The sequence below is a fragment of the Aquarana catesbeiana genome, linkage group LG11 (genome assembly GCF_042186555.1).
Source record: "Aquarana catesbeiana isolate 2022-GZ linkage group LG11, ASM4218655v1, whole genome shotgun sequence".
In the NCBI taxonomy this organism is placed as follows: Eukaryota; Metazoa; Chordata; class Amphibia; order Anura; family Ranidae; genus Aquarana; species Aquarana catesbeiana.
Window position 1 is genome coordinate 254571888 of NC_133334.1, and position 15700 is coordinate 254587587.

Below are 15700 nucleotides of genomic sequence, written 5' to 3' on the forward strand. Positions count from 1 at the left end.
CCCCCCCTCCACAGAGCACACAGGAACAGAGCTGAGGCCTTCAATCAGCTGGAGGTCCCTCCCCATCACCATTTTTCTCTTGGTGTCAGGAAAACTTGTCAGAAGTGATCCATGCGGATAGAAGGAAGCAGCAGACAAAAATGACACTTAGTGCTCTTAATTGAGACAAGTACACAGTATAGAGGGATATGCTTTGTTCATATTTTATGTCGGAGGTTTACAACCACTTTGATGAAAATATTATACTACATTCTGACCACTAGGTGGAGCTGATATTACGGGCAATAATCTTAGAAAAAAGTAAATAAATATGGTGACATTTCTTTTAACTTGAACAAATGCTTCTGACATTCGTGCAACAAATGTCTTTAAAATAGACCCCAAAGTTTCTGCATTTCCCCTTCCCACCTAAAACACACAGGGCAACATCAACTACAAAAAGGTCTTTATTGTAAAAAGTAGATTATAACAACTAAAGTTTAAATGACTCCTTTGTCTCTTTTTTAACATTAAATAACTTAAGGTGACAGCAGTATTGCTTCTTCGGATAAATAAATCTAAAATTTCCCCAAGTTTTCTTTTTTTTATGTCTGAAAACAAATAACTGAGAGAATCAGAACACAGATAATAAAAAATAAAACACACAATTGTTCTAAGGTACTAAATAACCGAAGCACAATTCAGAGTCCTGCCAGAATTTATACAAAAATAGTTCAACTAAATCCAATTTTTATATTTATTCCGCCTTTGTTAAAAACTACGATCATGATATACAAAGCCGGACGGTCCGATGTTCACAATATACAAAGCGGGCGCCGCGACGACATCTCTCCTACAAAGTTGGTCCAAGTTCTCGGATAGAAGAAAAAGAAAAAACAAAACAAAAACTATATTCTTTCAAAGAAAATTAAAAATATATTTCATAAAAAGGAAAAAACTTAATTTAAGTCAATGCGTATACTAACGTTACAATATTAGTTACAATGTGAAATAGTTTGGGGGTGCCGCCTGCGGGGCGCTCAATACTGGAGACACAGGAACTTAAGATCGCTGTGAAGTTTCCTCTATGAGAAATGTAATACGTGAAATGGTCCTTCGGGGCTGGGGCTGACCTTGTGCTGGTATTCAGGGGCTGACCTTGTGCTGGTATTCGGGGGCTGACCTTGTGCTGGTATTCGGGGGCTGACCTTGTGCTGGTATTCGGGGGCTGACCTTGTGCTGGTATTCGGGGGCTGACCTTGTGCTGGTATTCGGGGGCTGACCTTGTGCTGGTATTCGGGGGCTGACCTTGTGCTGGTATTCGGGGGCTAGGGCTGACCTCATGATGACATTTAGAGGCCAGGAATGACCATGTGCTAGATTTGGAGGCCAGAGCTGACCTTGTGATGGTATTCAGGGGCCGGAGTGGACCTTGTGCTAGTGTTCGGCTGCTGGGCAGTCATTAGGTAGTATTCGGGGGCTGACCTGACCTTGTGCCTGAATTCGGGAGAAGACCTTGTGATGGTGTTCAGGGGCTGGGCAGACCTCAAGCAGTATTCAGGGGCCAGAAATCTCCTTGTGCTGGGACTTGGTTCCTGGACTGACCTCATGCAGAGATCTGAGGGCTAAAGCCCACCTCATACTGGGATTCGGGGGCCAGGGCTGACCTCATGGTGACAGAGGTCCAGGCTGACCTTGTGCCGCTATTCGAGGCCTGGAAATCTTGTGCTGGGATTTGGTCCCTGGACTGACCTCATGCTGGGATTCGGGGTCCAGGGCTGACCTCACGATGACAGAGGTCTACACTGACCTTGTGTCTGAATTCGGAGGCTGACCTTGTGCTGGGATTTGGTTCCTGGACTGACCTCATGCTGGGATTTAAGGGCCAAAGCTCACCTCATGCTGGGATTCAGGGCTGTGGACTAACCTAGTGTGGAGATTCGTGGCGCTAATACAGTAAACAACGGTTAAGAGCACGGCTCATATATCTGGATATTTGCCACCCAGGCTTAGCCTATGAACCAATGAGTGCTCACATGGCATCAGATGTGATTGATGAAGGGGAACTCCATCCAGAGAAGATACAGCAAGTTCTTTCTGCCCTGGGTGTCATGAAATTAGGGGAAAGCCAGCAATAGGGTCAGACAGCTTTTCTAACCCTTTACTGCTCCATCCAAGGCAACAAAAAAACATTTCTTTTTTTACTGCTACCTGGGGCTTAGTTACAGAAATTTCCCCTTACTTCCTGTTCCAGTGACAACTGTTTTAGCAGTTAATCCCTACTAAAGAAAAAAAAAAAAAAATTGTTGGGATTTCAACAAGCTCGGTACAGATGCAGAATTTGTCGGGTTTTCAGATAACAAAAGATGTCACTTTATAAAGCCGTTCTCTGTAATTCCTCTGCCCATTTCCTACCAGGTGACAGCAACGCTGTCAATTCGGTTTTCAGGGCTGATTCACACCACAAGGACGCACTCCAAATCCGCTCCAGACTGCATTTCTACATGCATGTTCCGGTGCATTTCCGAAAGCAGTCCAGAGGCTTTTTTTTTTTTCCTGGTGCATTTTTGATGCAGTCCAGTGCGTTTTTCTGCGTTCCAGTACAGAAAAAATGCAGCATGTTCTACTTTTTTTCCTGGAACTGACTGCACCGCTGTGAACTATACCATTGGAAACCATATAACCCATTTTCCATGCATTTATGATGCAGGAAAAAAAAAAAATGCACTGGCCTGCATGTGGTGTGAACTGATCCTCAGAAATAATTTTTCACCGGTTTATAAAAGACAATCGGATCCCGGATCCCTATCCTGCAACACCCACTGCTGAAAACTCCCCAAACTCGCAGAACTGACACTGCTCTGCTCTGGCTGCCTGCCCAACAACATGCAGCAATAATGTAAACATTGGGAAAGGGGGCTTTAGTTACAGTGTGTAATAGCATTAAGACCCGAAGCCTGCGGGATATGGAACCTTTTTTATGAAGGAAAAAAAAAAACAAAGCGCAGAGCTGGCAGTGCCTTTCATGGGTCACATGACATTTACTAATCAGTGTTCTAATTGGATTCAGGATGAGTATTCTCCTTGAAGAAGCCTCTCGCGGAGGTTGGCTGGGGTCATGATATGCGTTAAAGGAGCGGTACACACATCTGAGAATATAAAATGACTTTCATCTGGATGTAAAGGTTTTCTTGCATACAGGTGACGTTCAGACAGGTAACCCCATTACAAGAAACCGTTCGCTGAAATAATGGCGTTTTAACCGGGTTGAACTTTGTTCTATTCGCTCAGATCTGTAGCTTTTGCTCATTTAATAAAAGCTTCACAACGCATTATAAAAAATGCTGAGAAGTAGCCAAAAACGATACTTTCATCTGCTGCCACTGTGAAGGGGCCCCAGTACATCCTATGGATCCCACATGGCTCCACCCACATCACCAATTTCCACAGCTGTTGTAAATAAGCCCCAATCCAGCCTACAGATCCCACATAGTTCCACCCACATTCTGCAATGGAATCTGATTGGTGAGATTTTAGGTCATGCCAGCAAATGCGCATTGCCTACCGCCCACGACTAATGCCGTATGAAATCTACGCTAGACAGCAGATTACTGGGGAGGTCACCTTATGTATTTGCGTGGTTTGTATGAAGCTGGTCATACACCTTACAATGTGACCATACAATCTCCTTTAGGGTGGCCATACGCATTACAATGTGACCGTACAATCTCCTTTAAGGAGACCATACACCTGGCAATATTATCGTACAATCTCCTTTAGGGTGGCCATACGCATTAAAATGTCACCATACAATCTCCTTTAGGGTAGCCATACATGCAGCAATGTGCGATCCATCTCAGTACGATGCAACCATCAAATTTTGAACCACACACATGGTACAGCTGAACGTGATATAAATGTAAACAATTTATAACCGATCCTACAATCGGTCTGTATCATGATCGGTTTTCCAGCATACAGATATATTTTTGAGCAATCAGAAGTGATCAATAAAAACTGAATTGGTTGAGAGTTCTGTTCTGTGTTGAATGGCAGGTCTCCGATTTCAAATTTTTAACTGGTTCAGGCCCCGTTCACACCACAGGTTTGACAGGTCAAGTCGCACCCGATTGTTGGCAGTGTTCAAATCGGTGCGACGCCGACTTTGCGGTGCCGCCTCGATTTGAAGAAGTCGTTCCTGCACTCTGTTTGGCGATTTCGAGTGCGACTTGCATAGACAGCTGTGTATGAACCCACACCAATGTCTTCCAAGTTGCACTGACATGTGGCTTTGAAATTATGCGATTTCAGATGAAGTCAAACAATTTCAAAGCCGCATTCAATGTGAACGAGGGCTCAATCAGGACAAGGTGTAGAGTGACCTAACAGTCTGATGTGTATGCAATCAGGTCTTGCGCTCAGGGTCACCGATGGGCTGAGGGGGGGGGGGGTAGGGTGGAGGGCTATGTTGGGTCCCAATGAGTCAGCAGGGGACCCATAAGTGGCTGCCTATGGGTGACCCTAGTCCTGCACCCACAGCTTGGTTCAGGGACCCCCTTTGGAACCTTTCTTCAGGTTGGGTGGCCAGGCACAGCACCACAGAGTCACTGTGACGGACAAATGGGAGGAGCTGGAAGAGAGTCAGAGCTCGTCCAATGGAAAGGTTGTGGGTGGGGGGTCCCTGTCAGGTATGGGGCCCCCATGATTTTTAATGTGACCCTGTTTGCACTAAATTGGTGGATCTAACGGCGACTGTGCCGTCATACTGTGGCACGCTTGGTCTGCGAAGCGCGTTGGCCTGTAGAATATTTGCTCATAAATCATCATTATGATTTGGCCTCTAATTGTTTTCTCTGATGGGGAGATCAGTTTTTATCAATGGTCCAAACTGTTTGCAGAATTATTAAAATGACATCACAAAAAAATACAACCAGATATCGAATTACAGGTCTGCCTGCATGCAGTGCCTGACACCCTCACAAACTGCGCATGATCCTGCCCCCTCCCCTACAGCACACTGACACAGTTCATGTATTTACAAAGGATGTAATCTTATCATCCTGTTGCCATGTACGTCTGGCCCCGCCCCCTCCACAACACTGATGCAGTTCATGTATGAACAGAGGGTGTGACCTTGCGCTCCGGTGGCCGTGTCTGGCCCCGCCCCCTCCACTTCAGCATCCAGTCACAGTTCATGTTTTGCCAGAGGATGTGATCTCAGGCTCCTGTTGATGTCTGCCTGGCCACGCCCCCCGCCACTGACGCAGTTCATGTATAGGCGGAGGATGTGATCTCAGGCTCCTGTTGATGTCTGTCTGGCCAGGCCACGCCCCTCCACTTCTGACACAGTTCATGTATAGGCGGAGGAAGTGATCTCGGGTTCCTGTTGCCATCCGATGTGTAACATAAAAGGGTTAATGTGAATTAAGTGCTAATACTGCCGCTACATTCTACACTACGCAGTTCCCGGGCCTCCCCCCGCGGCGCGGCACTAACTGAAAAAAAGTAATAAATAATGGTGGTGACACGATTCAGCTCTAGGTAAGGGCTGCGGTGGTCAGACCGCGAGTTAATGGCACTTTCATTAAGGGGGATCCAGTGTTGGCGTCACCCTGAGAGGGTCAGCGGTGCCCCTTGGCAGCCCCTCCCTCCCCCCCGGATTGTGTACACACAGTACGGGTAGATGGGCGAGCAGTCTCTGTCTTCCTCCTCCTGCCTCTCCAGCGGTTCAGAGTTCCGTGACGTGCATGGGATAGCTGGAGGGGTGAGGAGGCGGCGGCATGGTGACGTTTATACGGTGGATATGACAACCGTGGCACAGGAGGTGCCCGTCTAGGGGGTAGCAGCGGTGACCTTCCTCGTCATTCAGCTGCAGGTGACAGTCCTGCCAGGAGAGGGAGACAAAGAGAGATTGTCAGTGAGCATCACCATGGGTGGAGCTTTATAGAGAGTCCAGGGACAAACATGACATATTTATAACTCAGGCATTTGTACTAGCAACCATTAGCCAAATTTACAGAAAAAAAAAAAAAGTATAGAAAATCCAAACTCTTACAGGTGTCACCAGAACAGGAATTGAGGCGAAATCCTGTAATGGGGACATCTGTTCAAGTGACATGAGATTGAATCTGAATTCCTGTTGCATCTTCAGGACAGGAAGTGAAGAAGCACAGATCATAACAGAAGTTTTCCCCCACCAAATGAAAGAATAAAAAATAAAACAACCACACCCCTTTAACAGATGTGGACACAGGGCATTCTACACACACCAAAAAAACCTTCATGGAAGTAAACAGGAAGTAACACATCCTGTCCTTCCACCCCACTGCCGTTCCCCTCCTCACATTTGCTGACAATTGCCAACTGTCAAGATGACAGCCCAGAGGTGCTGTGCAAATACAACAGTAATAGCTGCGACTTTTTTTTTTTTTTTTTTTTTTATACAGGGTTTACAAAACATTGTTCAGACAGGAGATGGAGAGATATAAAGTATCGTTGTCTAAAAAAAAAAAAAAATTGTATTTTTCATCTCTCTGTTACTTTGTATCTCTCCATCTCCCATCTGAACAATGTTTATAAACAAATGTTACTTTGTATCTTTATCTTCTGTCTGAACAATATCTATAGAGTAACATTGTTTATAAAAACATTGTTTATAAAAACATTGTTCAGACGGGAGATAGAGAGCTATGAAGTAGCATTGTTCAGGATGATGACGACAGGCATGCAAGGTGCAAGCCAGACATTTTCTCTCCAGTCCCACAAACAGAACAGCAGAGGAGCGACAACTAATAAGGCATGGAGCTGCTCAGCTATGAGGAGACCTTACCTGAACTGCATTGGCCCGTATTGGTGATACAGTGTGAGAAATTCCAACAGTAATATGATTGGCATCACAAATTCTGGCAAAATATCTATTATGTCGCAGTAACAATTGTTTAGAGAAAAGCAGCACAAGTAGCCAATCCGGTGTGCTGCAATGCAGTAAGCAAGCTGATAGGAGGAGAGAGCAGAGAGACAAAGAGCTCATCAGTTTTCTGCTGCTCCTTTCACTGTTCAATCACAGGCTGGGGGAGGGAGGGGGGAAAGACCTGAAAGTGATACTGTACTGTAAAAGAAAAATCAGGTCTCCAGCCCTGCCAGACAGGGCTGTGCTGTGTGGCAGAGTTGTGCAAATCTCAGGACTGGATGGACAGAAATGCATTCCCCGTATATGTATTTAGATGACCTTTAACTTTAAAAAAGTGCAAACAGGCAGGATTTTTAATACTAGGTCTCTTTTGCATTAAAGATACCTGCAAGCCTGTCCGCACATGCAGCTCAGTGTAGAATTTTGACAATTCTATAATGACTGGACTGCCATGCATGCGCAGCAGCGAAGTCATCCCAGCCCAGCCGATGGAAACGGCCGCAGATCGAGGCCGTGAAGATGTCAGCAGCCGGCGGGGAGCTCCGGAACATCACGGTGCTGGAGGGAAGGCGACTATAGATCTGCTTTAAGCAGTGAGAACGTACAAACAGGAAAATCTGTGAAGCAGATGGATGACCTTCTTGGGGTGATGATTAACTCACCTCACAGTGATAACACTCCACGTGGTAATCTTTGTCCATGGACACCACCCGGATGGTCTCCTCTGAACCCTGCAATACAAAAAAAACACAGGTAAACACAAGATGGAGCAAGCCCAGCCCCCAACATTCCACAATATTAAGGGGGGGGGTAAACATTGAGCAATGTGTCTGGCTGATCGTGAAACACTAACAGGACGCCGAGCAGGGAGCGGGACATCTGGGATCTGCCTCAAGGGGGCGACTCCAATCATAACACTGCATGTGGGTGGAGTTATGAGGGGCGAGCTGTATGTACAGGAATACCCCCCTCCGGGAGTCCTGACTGTGACCCAATAGGGAGGAGCCCCACACTGCAGAGATAAGCTTAGACACCGGCTTCCCCATCCTTCTCCACCCCTAAATTAAAAATTTAATTAGAGGCGTTCTCCCTACGTGGCGCATACATACGTGGCCCTATGTAAAGGCTTTTCTCTGAAGAAAGCGCTCCCAGCACAGTCACCGGCAGGGACCGGAAACCTCACAATGAATACTTGTGGATGGAAGATTTTGGATCATGTGACCACTGTGACAGCCAGCCAATCACAGTGGTCACATGACCCGAATTCCCGCCTCCCGGTATTTAGAAGTTCATAAAGGGTCGGGAAGCGGCGGCCACGGGAAGAGGTTAAAAGGCTGCTCCACACAGAACCAATTTCAGTTTCCTCTGTCTCTCATACACCAAATGATCGAGTGACTTGTGTCAGGCTCTCTCTTTTTAATTTATGCAGCGAGAGGAGTGAGACAGAAGATAATCTGGAAGAAAGATGTAAGCTGCTGCATGATCCTACACAGACATGAGATCTCAGCACTAGAGGGCTCACATGTCACCTCCAACTGGAAGGATCATCAGCAGGTCTCTCTCTGCTTCTCATGGGCACAAATGGGATCTTAGCCCTTCAGGCACTGTCCCTTTAAGCATGTTGTGGCTCCAACCAGACATAAATGGGATCTCAGTGCTCAGGCGAGTTTCTTTAAGCAGGTCACATGTCAGCACCTGGGGGACTGTCCCTATAAGATGGTCACATCCCCGCCTCAACAGGATCAGCGTACCTCGCTCTCCTTCTCATGGACACAAATGGGATCTCAGCACTTTGGGCACTGTCCTTTTAAGAAGGTCCTAACTGCATCCAAACATAAAATGAGATCCCAGCACTCAGGGGGCTGCCCATTTAAGCAAGTCGCATGTCAGCAGCTAGAGGGACGGTTCCTTTAAGCAGGTCAACATTTCAGCAGCCAGGCGGACGGTCCCTTTAAGCAGGTCACAAGTCAGCAGCCAGGCGGACCGTCCTTTTAAGCAGATTACATGTCAGCAGCCAGGCGGACCGTCCCTTTAAGCAGATCACATGTCAGCAGCCAGGCAGACTGTCCCTTTAAGCAGATCACATGTCAGCAGCCAGGCGGACTGTCCCTTTAACCAGATTACATGTCAGCAGCCAGGCGGACTGTCCCTTTAAGCAGGTCACATGTCAGCAGCCAGGCGGACCGTCCCTTTAAGCAGATTACATGTCAGCAGCCAGGCGGACCGTCCCTTTAAGCAGATCACATGTCAGCAGCCAGGCAGACTGTCCCTTTAAGCAGATCACATGTCAGCAGCCAGAGGGACTGTCCCTTTAAGCAGGTCACATGTCAGCAGCCAGAGGGACTGTCCCTTTAAGCAGGTCACATGTCAGCAGACAGAGGGACTGTCCCTTTAAGCAGGTCACATGTCAGCAGACAGAGGGACTGTCCCTTTAAGCAGATCACATGTCAGCTCCCGGCAGGAAGGACCAGCATGCCTCACTCTCCTTCCCATGGAATCTTTGTGTTGTTAGAGTCCCTGGGGACGGCCGGCTCGGGAACTATGTTCCTGGGAAACATTGCTTTAAAATTAGCTGGCGGTGCTGCGTCCAACATAAACACAGCCAGTGACGTCAGAGCTGTGACGGATCAGATACAAGGTGGGAACCCTTCACATTCCAATTTCAGGTTGGGGGTGGAGGGGGGGTGGGGTGTCTCTGGGACCAGCACGGCTCAGCTGGAAATGCAGAGATAGCGGTAAGGCTCAGCACAGCCCTTACTCTGGGGTCTCCCATCAGAAGCCATCACCATAAAAATCAGACCCCCAACTGACAGTAGTCCGGGCACACAGACAGGATCACAAGTATGTTAGGGAGGAACTCCGACAATTACCTGTGCCGGTAGAATCGGCTGGTTGCACGAGGCACATTTAGGTGCAAAAACTCTAGAAGAAAACAAAAAATAAATAAAACAAAAAAAAATACCACAGAAACTATACATAATTCTAGGAATAAAATTTACATCTGATTTTTTTTTTTTTTTTTTTAAACAGCCACAGAAGAGCAGATGTCTGACTCCATCTATACCATGTATGGGAGGATGTACATAACCCGACGTCAGTCTGAGGTCACCACACGGGGCGTATAGCGTACATCCTCACATACACAAGGGTCATTCTGGCCAATCCACGTGAAGGACCAGGATGGGGAAAGAGCCTAAAATATTCACTTCAGTCATTGACCAATCACGGCTTCCTCCTCCACTATATATGACAAGACACAATGGGGGTTATTTATTAAAATGGGAGTGTGCAAAATCTGGTGCAGCTCTGCATAAAAACCAAATTTTAGGCCCCTTTCACACGAGGCGGACTCTGTTTCTACGGAGCCCGCCTCGGTCCGCCGGCTCAGCGGGAGATCTGTCCGTTGATCTCCGCTGAGCCGGCGGATGACAGGTCCCTCTCTGCTCACTGAGCGGGGAGGGGCTTGTCAGGCGCCGCTGCCGCCTATGGAGGGATCAGATGAAAAACGGACAGCATGTCCGTTTTCATCAGAGCTCACCCGATCCGATAGCGACGGACCTGGACGTAGAGCCATCCGTCTGCTTTTAGCGGATCGGACCGGGTGGGATGTCAGCGGACATGTTTCCGCTGACATCCGACGCTCCATAGACTAACATGGAGCGCCCGTTCAGGTCCGCTGTCAAAACTGACAGGCGGACCAGAACGGTCCGATCGTGTGAAAGGGGCCTTATTGTCCAAGCTTAATTGGACAAGCTGAGGTTAGAAGCTGATTGGCTACCATGTACAGCTGCACCAGATTCTGAGTGCACCAGTTTTAATAAATCTCCCCCAATGTTACCTTATATAAAGCTTACAGATTCAGCACTGCTTCCTCCTCCACTATCTGACAAGGAACACATGGTCACCCTATATACAGCTTACTGATCCAGCACTGCTTCCTCCTCCACTATCTGACAAGATACACACAGTCACCTTATATACAGCATACTAATTCTTGCCTCTTCCTACACATTTTTCCCCTCTTTAGATAGCTAGTTCTGTGGACAACACTCTCTCCTGTACTATTGACAATATCTTTTTGCTATTCAATGGCACTTGTCACTTGAAAGGTTTTGTGTATTTGTATTATCTGCATCGCTCCCTCTGGTTTGTATCCAGGTAGATGATAGTGTATAATAATAAAGCAATCAGTTGACCACATTCCCCGCCATGAGATCATAAGGGCTGGAACAGGTCAGTGTTCAGGACCGGCCAAAGGTTATTCAAGCATCAAACATTAATTTGGGGGGGGGGGGGGGGGGGGGGGGGGGGGGCGCACATTAAATAAAGAGCTGTGCCATGCAAATATGGCGTTTGTCCAGCAGTGTTTCATGTTTTCAGTTTTCAGTGCCTGAACCCTCCCTACCCATGCTCCACGCTCTCTTGTTCCCTTCGGTCAGCAGACGTTGATCTTACGTGTGATAATCTTTGACGCAGTAGATGTTGTTCTCCACGTCTACAGTGAAGGGGACGCCGTCCAGGCACTCGTTACACACCACGCAGCGGAAGCAGCCAGGATGGTACGACTTCCCCAGGGCCTGCAAGATCTGAGAACAGACAGAAAGGTTAATGAAAGAAGACAGCCCCAGGCCAGGCAAAGGAATCACATGATGTAACGGCCCATCTAAGAGAGCAGTGGTTCTCAACCTCAGTCCTCAAGCATCCCCAACAGGCCATGTTTGCAGGTTTTCCTTCATCTTGCACAGGTGCTTTAAATCAGTCAATGGCTTGGTATTTTGGACAGATATTTTAAAGAAATTCCCAAAACATGGCATGTTGGGGGTACTTGAGGACTGAGCTTGAGAACCAAGAGGGTTGAGAGGAATTCCTAGTAATGGATTATCTACACATTATGGGTTATCTCCAATCCATTCCAAATTAAAGACCCAGGAGTTATCCCTGGTTCACACCAGTGTGATTTGTCATGCACTTTGGCAGTTCAAAATCACACGACAAGTCGCACGCCATTGCTGACAATGGAACCGTTCAAATAGTTGCAACGACTTTGAAAAAGGTTCCTGCATTACTTTTTTGCGATTTCATTGACTTCTGTTAAATGAAGTCACAATGAAATGGCACATCTCAAAAAAAAAAAAAAAAAAAAAAAAAAAAAAAAAATCGCACTGATCGGGTGGCTTTAAAATTACGCTGAATTAGCGTGATTTCAAAGCCGCACTAGTGTGAACCAGGGGCTTGTTCTGCTTGTTTACTGGTTCATAGCAGAAAAAAGCCAACAGATTTCGGAGGGGCCAAACAAACTCCTTCATCAGGGCTCAGGAATCTTGGCCGTGGTTTAATGAGTTCAGAAAAGCTTACTGATGTAAGCAGTGGCCTGGCTCATGGAGGAGCTATGCAAATATCAAAATGCCTTGAAGGGTTGAGGTAAGTCTGGAGGAGTGGGCATTCCTAGGTAGGCTGTATTTGCATGCAGACCACCCTAGGTAACACCTTCATGTAATGCTGAGCCTCCAAGATTAAAAAGGACTGAATCAGGACTGGGGGTGGGCGACAGTCACGCTGGGAAGGAAACACCTTTCAGGGGTCTCAAACCAGCGACCCTCCAGCTGTTGCGAAAACTACAAGTCCCATGAGGCACTGCAAGGCTGACAGTTGCAAGCATGATTCCCACAGGCAGAGGCATGATGGGACTTGTAGTTTCACAACAGCTGGAGGGCCACCAGTTTGAGACCCCTGAGCTAGATGATGCTGGATGTCCTCCAGCCAGGACATGACGAAACACTTGCCCCATTAGGCGACCCGTCAGAATTTGTAACGAAAGTGATGTTCTATCACGGCCATCTTGGTACACCCCACACTCAGCTGCAGTAAGGATACAGTGAGAAGGCGTCAAGCTGACATATTTGTACACCCACCGGAGTCTTGCATTTCACACTTATTTTTACCAGTAAACTGAGCATATATAGTGAAATACAGGATTTATCAATCTGTCTGACCCGTTTTGATATTGAATTGTAAAAGCAGCGGTGTTCTGTCAGATTAGCAAACCTGTGAGATCAGCAGGCTTGCCGCTGCTTTTACAATTCAACATCAAAACAGTCAGACGGATTTCTAAATGCTGTATTTCTCTATATAAGCTGAGTTTACTGGTAAAAATAAGTGTGAAATGCAAGACTCCGGTGGGTGTACGAATATGTCCGCTTGCCGCCTTCTCACTGCATCCCTACTGCAGCCGAGTGCGGGGTGTACCAAGATGGCTGTGACGCAACGTCACTTAAGTTACAAAATCTGACAAAAAAAAAAACACAGGCTCTGACTTGTTACAGCTTCTATTGCACATTATGAGAAGCTCACAGTGTGCAGTGAAATCAGAGTAAGCCATTTCAGTACGAGAGAGGAGTCTGTACAACTGTGCAAGACTGAAGGGAAAGATGGAGGTCAAATTTAATTTCCTACAAGCCAGGCATCTGGCGTCTGTTTAATGATACCAAGTAAACAGGTCACCCTATCATTTTTGGGACAGAGGGGAGCGATCCCTGATAGTAGGCTGTGTCTGTAATCTAGGGAAGTAATTAAATGCCGGACCGTGTGGAGATGAAATAAGATACAGTCACTAAAACACAAGAACAAACATCCCCGCCGGCGAGAGGGAGCGCGCGTCTTCACACGACCGTGACTAAACGCTGACAAGGAGCTAGTGACTGCTAAAACGCCTCGGGCCGTCCTCGGCAGGATGAGATAAAAAAGGTATAAAAGACACGACATCGCTCCTCGCATGCCGCACAGACATAAACAGCAGCCGAACATGTCTTTGCACGTATGAGGAACTCGTGAGAGACGCGGTGCTGAGCCTTCCAGCACGCGACGTCCAGCGAGGGGGGATTAGCGCACTGATTCACAGCTTCGGAGGAAGTATGCGCCACTCAGTTCATGACAACATGTCTGCAGCGCCTGGAGGAAAGATTATTTTCCTTCCTTAAAGAAAATATAAATCGCCGTTGCTACATAATGTACAGAGCCTGCATTCAAATTTACGTGGCCTGCTGTGGCTAGCTGGCATCGGGACACATTATCAAGACGCTCTAGCCAATAGCATCACAGCGTTGGTGGGGCTCGTCAGCGCACTCTCAATTAACACATCTCCTCACAAGGGCGAGATCAGAGATAGTTTGAAGGTATTGATTGAGCAGCGCTGTGTGCCTTTAGCAGTGGGATTGCTGAAATTTGCAGTTCCTCGTGGGCGGGAACAAGGTGGGGCTATTGACATCAGGCTATCCTGAGCAGAGACGTGTCAATAGCAGGAATTGCACTTACCATTTCCATGATAAGATGGCCGCACACAAAACATTTGTCTGCTGTCTGCTGGAAGCGGAATACTGCAAAGAGAAGAGGAGAAAATTGGAGGGGGGAGGATTAGTGAGTGTACAATTCCAACCGAGAAATACAACCACACCCTCCCCGAAATTTAAAATGACCAGAGCAAATGAAGCATGACGTCATGTTATTGCCTACGCTAGGGGTGAGCGACCTTAGAGCTGTTGTAAAACTACAAGTCCCACGAGTCACTGCACAACAGACATAATTACCAGAGGCTGAGGCATGATGGGAGTTGTAGTTTTAACCACAGTTGACTTCCCCTGGTTTACGTAAACCCAAAAACAAAAATATATCGCAGTTTACCAGTTTTTAGATGTGCTGACTGCATTAGTTTGTAAGGTTTCAGTATTTTCATCCCCTTCATTTTCAACTGGTGATCCTGCCAGTAACACACTCCCTGTCCTAGGATGACAACACTCGCTAAGTTTTCCATGGAGGGGCAGTGTTGTCACACTAGGACAGGACTACAAAGCAACTCTATCTTCAAATCAGAGAGGAAGGTGTTCTGTAGCCCAATGGGGTATAAAGTGAAAATGTAACGGATATAAAAAGCGCACAGAGTACAGAAAGTGATCAGCTCACAAGATTTCAGGCAGGATCAACAGATATTTTTTGGACAGATATAAAAAAAAAAAAAGACTCTCAATTGTATATTTAAGTAGAATCCAAGGACTTTGTTTAACCCCTTGCCTACTGGGCCTACTTTTACCCCCCTTCCTGCCCAGGCCAAATTTCCATCTTTCAGCGCTGTCGCACTTTGAATGACAATTGCGCGGTCATACAACACTGTACCCATATGATATTTTCATCTTTTTTTTTTTTTTTTTTTCAAATAGGGCTTTCTTTTGGTCGTATTTAATCAAGACTGGGTTTTTTTATTTTTTTGCTAAACTAACGAAAAAAAAGACAGAAAATTTAGGAAAAAAAAAAAAAAACAAACAAAATTTTGCATAGTTTGTTATAAATTTGGTAATTTTCACTGATGTGCGCTGATAGGTGGCAATAATGGGCGGCGTGGATGGGCAGCACTGGTGGGCACTGTTGGACTGCACTGATAATCAGACACTGATTATCAGTGCCGATGTCCCTTTAATACAAGCTGGTTATCAGCTCTCTTCTCCTTTCCTCACGAGGTCAGCGTGACTAAAGAAAAGCCAATAACTGGCTTGTGTTTACATCGTGATCAGCGGTCATTGGACACAGCTGATCACGTGGTAAAGGGTCACTGTGATTGGCCCCTTTACCCCGATCTGTGATCAGCTGAGTCCAAAGAAAATGAGAGCAGTTTATCTTTAAAGTTTTCATACACTAATGGGACAACCTGAGATATCGGTCACACACCAGGGAATTTTCAGTACTCTGCAAAAAAGTTAAAAAGAATGGACCAATCAAATGCATCATTCCCTAGGACTACTTCCCACAACCCAACTGTGTGTC

General features: G+C 46.6%; 1 protein-coding gene across 1 annotated transcript in view; it reads right to left on the minus strand.

The window, feature by feature from the left end:
- Positions 1-428: 428 nt before the first annotated feature.
- LOC141112677 (Wilms tumor protein 1-interacting protein homolog) overlaps positions 429-15700 on the minus strand; it is a gene marked incomplete in the record, with an annotated part of 65775 nt that continues 50503 nt past the window's right edge. Inside the window, 5 exon segments of the mRNA XM_073605672.1 lie at positions 429-5863; positions 7552-7620; positions 9760-9811; positions 11345-11475; positions 14201-14255. Of these exon segments, the coding sequence (XP_073461773.1) occupies positions 5708-5863; positions 7552-7620; positions 9760-9811; positions 11345-11475; positions 14201-14255 (463 nt within the window).